The 10,000-nt window shown below is 37.2% G+C and overlaps 1 protein-coding gene across 4 annotated transcripts in view; it reads left to right on the forward strand.

Moving 5' to 3' along the window:
- Nucleotides 1-2,359: 2,359 nt before the first annotated feature.
- Nucleotides 2,360-10,000, forward strand: part of LOC138042214 (tyrosine-protein phosphatase non-receptor type 13-like) — a 96,356-nt gene continuing 88,715 nt past the window's right edge. For 2 of the 4 annotated variants that reach the window (XM_068888027.1, XM_068888030.1), the window contains exons 1-4: nucleotides 2,376-2,591; nucleotides 6,586-6,689; nucleotides 7,696-7,850; nucleotides 8,535-8,630. In XM_068888027.1, the coding sequence (XP_068744128.1) occupies nucleotides 7,718-7,850; nucleotides 8,535-8,630 (229 nt within the window). In that variant the 5' untranslated portion in view covers nucleotides 2,376-2,591; nucleotides 6,586-6,689; nucleotides 7,696-7,717. Of the gene's footprint in view, nucleotides 2,592-6,218; nucleotides 6,328-6,585; nucleotides 6,690-7,695; nucleotides 7,851-8,534; nucleotides 8,631-10,000 lie in introns of all 4 variants that reach the window. The other 2 variants (XM_068888028.1, XM_068888029.1) reach the window with 2 other exon arrangements.

Here is a 10,000-nt window from a genome sequence, read left to right on the forward strand (position 1 = left end):
ATGAGAGACGCATAATTCGTCTGGGCGGATTATGCCTCTCTAGTATAAAAACGGCCAATCAACAAAAGTGTCTCGGCCGTTTTCGATATTCTGATTGTTGTCTAGATATCCGCATCTAAGGTTGGAGTAACCAAAAATGTGCGAGACGTGTTATGTAAATGGACGCCACGGAAAAAATATTTTAAATATCGGAATTTCCTGACTAAGTTTTGTTGATTGATGCCTTGTGAATAATATTGTGCAGTGATTTTGCTTGTGCTGCGGCATCCGATACCCGATAAATTCAATAGAAGAACCCTCGATGGTTTCACGTCTTACCGGCTCCGATCCTGACACTTACCAAAAGGTTAAACAATATTTTTATCGTAAACGACATTTACTGAGCTTTCTTCTGATGTATAGTTTGTTAGGATTTTATTGAAACTAACTCGCGTACGAATTTTTTCCCGAAGGACATCCGCGAAGGTCGGAAGTAACCTTAACTGGTGACCCAGGGATTTCATGTGTCTACTTTGGGCGGGAATTTTGTTTATCGATCCGGTCAGATCCGATCCGATCCGATCCGGTCCGATCCGGATTTTGCCAATGGCCTCAGTGACCACATATCATTTCCAAACGGTGGAAAGTTCTTCCTACACATTCATCTCCTGCCGCGGTCTGTTTCTTTATTTTCCCACGGCCTCGCTCGCATCAAGAATGACACGTCACACATCGGGGCGCTCCAAATGGTCACGTGAGCAAGTCGAAATTCAAATGCCATCGATCATTTTTTTCGGAGTGCAAACAGTTTAGTGATTTCGGTAGTAAGACTACTGCTGGCCAGATGTAGTTTTTTCGGATCCGTCTCCCAAAGAAACTTAACTTTTTATGGGTGCGTTATTTTGGCAAAATCCGAACTCGGATTCTTAAATCCAAAAACGGATTTTGCGTTGTTTTGGATTTTCCCAAAAAAAAACGCACCCTAAGCAAGGACCAGCGTAAAGCCTGGTTTTCACTGGCCACGCAAGCGTACGCACGGGGTTGAGGCAAGGACAAGCATCTTCCAGGTTATGCTTGCGTTCGCTTACGTCCTGTAAAAACGAGTCGCATCATAAGCACAAGGAAATTTGTTGCGTTTGGCCAATAGGCCTAATTCACGATAGCCGCCATGTTGGTTTTTCAAATTGTCATGCAAATTAGCCATGTGTTATGCTGGGGAAAAAAACATTGAAAAAAAGGCAAATTGCGGAAAATCGACTCGTCGAAATATTAAAATAACATTGCTAAAAGTACATTTTAGAATTTAGAATTAAGTAAGTTTTATAATAATTTTATATCTTTTGATTGCCTTTGACATTTTGACTTTCTACTTTGTTATCTGCTCATTTTTCACTAAAAAAAGCATCGAAGTAACTTGTGTAATCATTCTATTTTACTACTTAGGTGATAAACATTCAGTGTGAAACAAATCATCTGTGTGGCTAAGATGTTCGTCATAACCTCTCGAACTTGTGTTGTTTGCCTCCACACAAGTGTGTAGCTAATTTGCATGATAATAGCAGATCCAACATGGCGGACATCGTGAATAAGGTCTATTAAAGCATTCGTTCCAGATTCCCAGCGTCTGACCATTTGAACAAAATGGCGGTTGCCGTAGTTGAACCAGCATACAGTAAACTCATAAGCTGCTCTGTGCTTGCGCTTTGCTTGCGTCGCTTGTGAAAATCGTGACCTTATCAATGATTTAAATATTATAAAGAAGCTAAAAAAGCAAGGCTGACATAACGGTGTAGGATTAAATATATTCCTTCACCGTTTTATCATCCTTGCTCTCTTTTTAGCTTTTTTTCCGCAAAGAAACCACGGATCGAACGGATATGAATCCTAAAAATCCGGATTCAGGTCTGATGATGCAAATGAAGAGTGGATCAATAATCCATTTTCGTGTTTCAGTAAAGAAACGCAGGGTGCTTACCATTTAGCCAAATAATCCGGTTGGAATGATCGTTGCAATTTTCCGAATTTAATGACCAACCGGATGAGAATCGCGCTTACACAGCATTCCATCCACGTATTTTACTCGATCTTGCGAGAAAGGGCCTGGAAACGGAAGGCTTCTCGCAAATGGTAAGAGCATTTCGTTCCAAACGGAAAAAAGAGGACTACTTCTGGAGGTTGTCCACAATTTCCGAAAAGATTTTCCGGAAAATTGCCTTTCCATTTGACCTCAAACCGAAATTTCCGGATTTTTTGGCTAAATGGTGAGCACCGCAAAATCCGCTGTTTTCCCAAAGCGGTGTCGTTGAGTTGACGTAAGCAGAACAACATCCGCGGTCCATGATCACGTGAGTATTTTGACCAATCATATTTCTTGAGTATCATGTTTTGTCGGTTGCGAAGCACGAGCGGTTTTCTCTCGGAAATCGGTTTTCATTTCACATCAATACAGCTGAATTTCATCATTTGTGTATTGAACCCGCCGCCTCTAATTATCTGCTGCTCGGAGACTGTAGCTCTAATATCAAGCTGATCTTTGCAGGTTCTGTAAAGTGTATCCTCATATCGCAAAGGCTACTGTGCGTACTGTGCTTACGTTGTGAGGGCAGTCTGCGGTGAGTGTAAATTCTAGAATACGTTCTGTCCATATTAGCTTGTCTTAAATTGCGAGGTTTCCTCACGATTTTAATGGCAGTCGATGACATTAACGTCTGTAGTGTTACAGGTTTGTGAATTTTAAACCACGGACTTGGTTTTTGACTTGTCGATGTGTAAAAACTAGCTATAAAAATATGTTTTTCGAGGGAATCGAGTGTGATGAAAATGTACAGAAAACGAACCTACACTCGAAAATTGTGTTGTTTTGTATATAAGGTTTTCCGTTCCTGTTCGTCCGGCTGTCATCTTTTTAAAGAACACTAAGCTTAGCACTGTACATATATATAAGTTATATTAAACTTGCTTAATTGCCTTTTCGTCAAAAATCAACGTTTTTGGTCGTAGTGGATTTCTAGATATCTATTTATAGTCTCCCACTTGAAAGCTGAAGCTTACATGCACACCAACAAAGCAGTAGAAAATTTAATTTTCGTCGAAGTTGCGATCAACCGCAAAAGTTGTCAGCAATTATTAGTGTTCCGTCAAAATAGCATGTGTGACATTGTTTTTGATTTTTCATATATTGCGAGCCGACTTGAACATAAAACTTGATTGCTTCTGCAGCTCGATCACCTGTCCTTTTACAGGTTCTTGGAAAATAGAATTCTAAATTGTGAACCGCTCCACGAACAGTTTTTATTCACCAATTTTTTTGAGACTTTTTGAAAGGCAACGTCCAAGCGTCAGAGCAAACAATATTTGATCGAGTTTTGCCTTTGGATGATCTGAAGTGCTTTCGTAGTGCTTTATTTGGAAGACTAGCCTGTCATTTGAATTTTGACGAATTAAGACTTAATGTTGCTAAAAAACGTTCCAATATTTTTATTGAAAATTTCATTTATTAGCATCGAATCCATTGTGTTTTTCGATGGTAAATTAATGTGCACTAATTTGTCTGGAATTATGAACTATATAGACAAGAATGTAAAGGTAACTTGTTGAACGTGATAATTCAAGGGAAGTGCTGTTGCTAAATGTTAGTTTTCTCATCTGAAAGATCTGTGCTTATCAATCTGTTTTGCATTAATATTGCTCATGTAACTGTTCAACAATTCATCAGTTCAACATTTTGCCTGGCATTATTACATTAGTACTTTAGCTCTTTGGTCCCTGATTATGAATGAGTTGGCCTTTCAAGATTGAAATGAAAATGAATTGAAAATTTTCATGCTTAATGGACATTTCAGTATATACCATTTAAAATGCATGTGTGTGTCACTCTTAATTTTGTTAAGTGAAGAATATTATATGAATCTTGCTACTTTTAGCATTTTCAGTAGGAGTCACCATGACAATCCTTTTAAGTCATCTTCTGTTCTTTGGTATGATATTGTCCCTTGCTCTTTCCTAATTCCGAAAAATTTAAAGAGGATGAACTGAAAACTGCCTCTATATCATCAAAAACCTGCCAATCTTTAATAGTACAAGGCAAAGTTGCTTTTTTCTTCCCTGGGAGACAAAATCACTTTAACAACGAGTGCACAATAATTAGTATTTTTTTAAGTGCTTGAAAGTGCTTGAAACTTAAGAATATGAACATTACGAGTGGCAATTATTATTGGTCTTTACTGACAGAATATTGAAGAGATCACTTTAGTTCTTTGCTGTTCCTAAACCTTGCATTAGTAGTGACAACAATGTTATTTTAGGTCCTGAATAACTTTTTTAATCTTTCTTAAAAAAATAGTGTCAATGGTATTTAACATGTTCTACAAACCGGTTATTTCGGTTGGATTTATTTTTCATGTTGTCATTCGGTAATGTACTCATCATACAGGGTGACCTGCCACCAAGCATATCGAGAGGCTGCATGCATGCAAGCACAACTTTTGCAGGCCACTTTCATCTTCACTACTCACTTTCTTTTCATAAAAATCTAACCCATCACTCTTAAGATTTCCTCATGGATGAGTAAACTAATTTTTGTTTGGTCTTGGACAGAGTAAAATCTGTATTTCTCGCTCTCAGGAAGAAAATAGTTTAAGTGCCTGGAAATCTCCTTTGAAAAGTCTTATGACACCCCTGACAACAACACTTTAAAATCTGTGGAAAGTCGTGAAATGTTGTCAAATTACTGTGTATTCAGAGTAGGTGGTGGTATCGATCTCCCTCAGCCTGTCAGGCTTTCTGATAGGGTGTGATGAAAAAATGCAAATTATGCAAAATTTGCAGGGCAGATTATGCGATTAGAATGACCAATTATGTGATAAATAATGTAAATTATGCAATTTTTTTCTGAGTAATTTTAAGCTTGTTTTTCAATGTTTCAGGATAAGCAAAACATGTTTTTGCTTCCCTAAAGACATTCTGAACACAAAGGAACAGTAATTATGAATCTTGATAGACATTAGTTGGGATAAGTAAAAAAAAAAGAGGTGTTCTGCACTATTGGTGGACAACATTAAAAGTTGAAAGGACACAGCTAACATGCCAAATGAATGATCAATAATTATTGATATTCTTGTATGCTACGACTAGCTTCTTACGCTTTATTTTTATGTGCAGTATTATATTTCTGAACAGGTTTGCTGATCTGAAAAAAGGGCGTGTTTGTGTTACACCAATAGGCAATTCTTTAAGAATGAGACTCGTACCAGGCCCCCGACATGCAAAATAACGCCTTGAACTTCGATGTTTACAAAATGTTTTTCCAAAGTAAATCATCTTAAAAATGGCGTATTTATGCAGGAATTCCTAAGAGACTTGTTGATTTATGTTTTATGTTATGAATGTTGAACGTTCTTTTGTGAATTATGCGATTTTTCGTGAATTGTGCGATTAAATGCGACTTGAGGTCGATTGTGTGAAATCGCACCATCACGTAATATCAGAAGGCCTGGCCTATAGAATTTTATCCTTATGGTGGGTGTACACAATGTAGTCTTGAGTAGCTGATGCTTGTGACTTACTGTAAACCTTACATCAATCCTGGGCTGAAACCATTTTCTACATGTATATTGATCCGATTCAACCAGTTTACATAGACTAAAATGATTAATGTATACAGCATCGCTCAAAAGTACATTGTAAGTTGACAGTCACTCACACTGACTTACATGTACTCGCTTAACTTGACTCAAGACACGATTTTTGATCCTTGAGAATTTAGAGAATGGAGTCTCGAATCAGTTTTCGTGACTCGTGAGTTGAGTCTTTTGAGTTTTGGGTTGAGAAAAATAATGAGCTTGTTGCTTGACTGATCTCTCAATAAATAAAATAATTGGGCAAGGGAAGCACCCTCGTGTGTGTGTGTGTGTTGTACACGGAATGAAGTCGGATGTCAAGTGCGAGTAGACTACGAGCTGACTTGCTAACTAAAATGGACACAGTCTGCAGTTCCTTTCCTCAAAGGATCAATGAATAATTACTTCTGTTGCAATATAGTTACAAAATGGCTGTTCTGCACAGTCAATTCAAACATCCTCTCTCTTGAAAGTTTTCTTTAGTCCGACAGTAATTACATGTAATATCAATTGTGGCCTGTATATGGACCTATGTAGAGTACAATGCCTTAAGCAAGCAATCTTAAATTTCTGAATTAGTGTGATTTTTTTGTAAGGTACCTTTTATTTTTTATGTAAAAGTTCTTTGGAAGCCAACTGGCCTCAGTGAAAGATACTGAGGACTTCTTCATGAAGCCTTGCTTGCCAAGAGGCCACCCTGCAAGTAGAGCGGCGTAAAATTCACCAGAGGGTGAGTTACATGTAATATAAGAAAGTCTCTGCTGGCAGGTGGAAGGTGGCAAGATATGTACATAACAGAGGGGACAAGTTCTCCAACCTACTTTACGTTAAGGGTACAGGTTACTTTTTGAAGTCATTATGCAACGTCCAGTTTCATTTTCAATCTGTATTATCAATATCAAGCTACAGTCCCAGACATAATTATTGTTGGGCAAGTATTGTATTTGATGAAACAAATGCATTAATATCTTTTTGGTTCTCAATCAAGCTTTAGAGCTACTGAAATATGCCAAACTGAAATCAGAAGATGGAAAGGAGGAAATGCAGTCTTAATTTTGCGTTGTTTATTTTATTCAGGAATCTCAGTTTTAGGTATGTTAATTTATATTATAAGAATGAATTAAATTCAAGTTTTCTTATTTCAGCTTATGACAAAGGAGGCTATTTTAATATTTTTGTTTAATATCTAGCACAAGGTTGAAATGATTTTGTGATTGCCCCAGCATCCTTGTGTTAAAAGGATAAATGTATAACTTGGTAGATGTTGTAGGGGAAATCAATGTAGATTTTCTCAACCGAACGCACAAGGTGGTATTGGTATTGGTTAAATGGGCACACAAGTGGTATATATTGGTATTGTTCTTCAGGACAAAGGTGTTTTAGGAGTTCATGAAGTAGAAACTCACAATTAATTAAGGAGAACCAATGTGCTCTTCAGGTTAGTGATTGAAAATTCAAACTTTGAAGCAGATCTGATGGAAATCGAGTTGCCTGGCTCAGAAATTGATTTTCTCCAGACACAAATCAGAAACAGGGGAGACGATTTGTTAGATGCAAATCGGAAACAAGGGGGACATGTTCAGCATATAATCAAACGTATCTCAACTGCCTTTCACACTGTCTTAGGTGGGGGCAGATGCAAAAACATTTTAATTAGATTGACAATAATAATATTAATATTGATATTAATACGTACATGTGATAGTATTGAGAGGTGACATGCTTTCAATTTGAAGGCAATATACCAGTCAACCTTTGGGCATTGATGCTTTGAAAATTTGAAATTGTACAATACTTAAGAATGTATGTTATCACTACTGCTTTACCAGTGCCACCTGTTAAAATTTACCAGTTTGGCTTATGACTGGCTGCATGGTTATCAAAGCTAGAAGTCTTAAAATTGGAGATTTAACTACCTACGTTGAACAAGTTCTTTTACAATTTCAAGTTTACCTTTTGAGCAAATTAAACCTGTACGTGAATGAAACAAAATGGATACAATGTGGTCAGCAGAGATTCCCTTTCAGTTATCACTTGGTTTTTTGGGCTGTCCATTTTATGACAAATGCCTTAATTTAATTATTGATCTTTTGTCTAGTGTTCCAGGCTAGCAGGAGAAAATGCCAGCTCTAACAGCTAATTCTGTCACACTTGATGAGATTCTTGAGGTCCGTGCAGGCCCATTAAAGGAAGATGAGCTTTGGGCGGTACTTTACCAATCTAGTGAAGCATTGCAAGATGTGCTTATCAAAGGTAAAAAATAATGATGGAATATTTACCCTGACCTTGGAAAAGAAAATCCTCTGGCACCCAGGGCACGTAATTATAGTAATCATGAAATAAAAATACAACATGATTGACTGAATGCATAAATGGCGGCCAAAAATGTATTCTTTTGTTTATGTGCTAATGAGACTCACTAGCCTCGCTCTCAAGCAACAATTCTTTTGTATTTTGTCATTGGTCAAATGACAAAACAGTTATGCAAACCCTCGACTGCATGTCGGGTTTGCATAACTGTCTTGAATTCTCCCAACTCGCTCTCATGTTTAGATGAGGCTATGGAAACACGGAAAAAGTCCTCTATTGCTTAATTAGCACTGGGGCACTTTATATTTAGGGACACTGTACAGAAATCAAATGACAATTACATTATATCGAATCATAGGTTGCTTTTTTAGCAGGAAGGGGGTGGGGGGGGGTGGGGAGGGGTAAGAAACGGTAGTGTCTGCAGAAAAACCTTTCAGAGCAGAGTAGACAACCAACAAATTCAACACACATGAAAGGCCAAGTTTAATTTGGGAGTCAAACCCAGGCCACGTTGGTGAACGGCGAGCAGTCTCATCGCGTTCTGCACCATCCCTGCTCCCTTGTATCCAAAACTTCTTCTTAATATCTTTGTACCAGAGTTATTCATTTGAATTCTGTAACCTGCAGGTAAGGCAAGAAGGAAAGGCCTTTTGACTTACACAGTTACTCCAGAGAGTTTACTTCTTTGTCACAATGGTAAAGTCAAGTTTTCCCTCCATACAGGTAATTACCAAATCCTTGTGTATTGACAATGCAATACAGTAAACTTTAAAATGATTATTTTTATCCCGTAGGTAGGATTCTGAGCACTAGAGTCATAGTTGCATGAACTCCACTTGTACATGACAAGGCTTATCTCATTATTCTGATGAGAACTTATGGTGTAAAAAATGTAACAAAAACAGGAAACCATTTTTTTTTTATTTGGGTAGTGTAATTAAGAATATAAGAACTGTTACAACAAAAAAATCAATGTAAGTGGTACATACAGTGTATCATTGTATTATTTTGTAGTTGTCGGTTAATTAGGGTGTCTCATACAGAAGGTTACTCTAGTCAAGGCCGTGTGGTTGAGAGTAGGGATGTTATTTTAGCAAAAATCAAAGAATTCATTAACAATTTTATGAACCTAACAGCCTATCGAGACACCGGTAAAATGTCATGTGCATGACCTTTAAACCCAATAAAACACTCTTCATTAGAATTCTTTATATGAAGAATAGTAATAAGCCCAGCTTTTTTTTTTAATGCTAATATCTTTCGCTCACAATTTAAACCTTTTTTCAGACTAAGTCTTGTGAGGGACACACTTTTTGTGGAATGGTTTTGAAGCCGTTCAAAATAACTTGCAGCACTTGTTTTATTGGGTTTAAAAACCTGATACAACACTGCTACTCTTTTTTTAAACATTACATAAAAAGCGAAAAATATTTAATGACCACAACTTACCATCTAGTGACTGAGCATTTTTATTAAGTGGCTAGTTGGCACCCATGTAAAAAAGTTAGTTTCAGACCCCCACTTTGGAACCTAAGAGTAAGGTGTTTTGCCAAGTTTAACAAGCTACATGTACCTTTTGGAGAGAGAAAGTATCCAACGTCAAATGTAACTAAATCCATAAGAAGTAAGTGCAGCCCAGTGGTTTAAGGACGCTTTCCTTGAATAATTAGGCCTAAAACGATATTTAATCTCAAATCCAACCTTTGTCGGTTAGTATTCAGTGTATGGTGGGGTCATACATGGTGTTTTAGTGTTTCGTTTGGTTGTTTCGCTGTTTCATGGTTTAGTAATGCCTGTATTTATGTGTGTATCTGCCCCATAGTTTGTTGAAAATTCCAAAGCCTCCTTTTCTTCCATACCACAAAAAACACAAGTCTGGTTCTTTCAATCGTGAATATCAGTTAACACTCAAGCTTCAATGTTGCTGGCACCAGTCCTTTGAAACTCTATTGAGTCATTGTTTATTCAGAATGATTCCACTGCTTCTTAAATTAATTTGAATACTATTTAGTTTAATGGTAAAACTCTTATTTTTATTGCGTAAAAGTCAACAATAACAATGCAAATTGAAGTGCGACAGTGTTGCCTGCTGG

Source organism: Montipora capricornis, chromosome 3 (assembly GCF_036669925.1).
Source record: "Montipora capricornis isolate CH-2021 chromosome 3, ASM3666992v2, whole genome shotgun sequence".
In the NCBI taxonomy this organism is placed as follows: Eukaryota; Metazoa; Cnidaria; class Anthozoa; order Scleractinia; family Acroporidae; genus Montipora; species Montipora capricornis.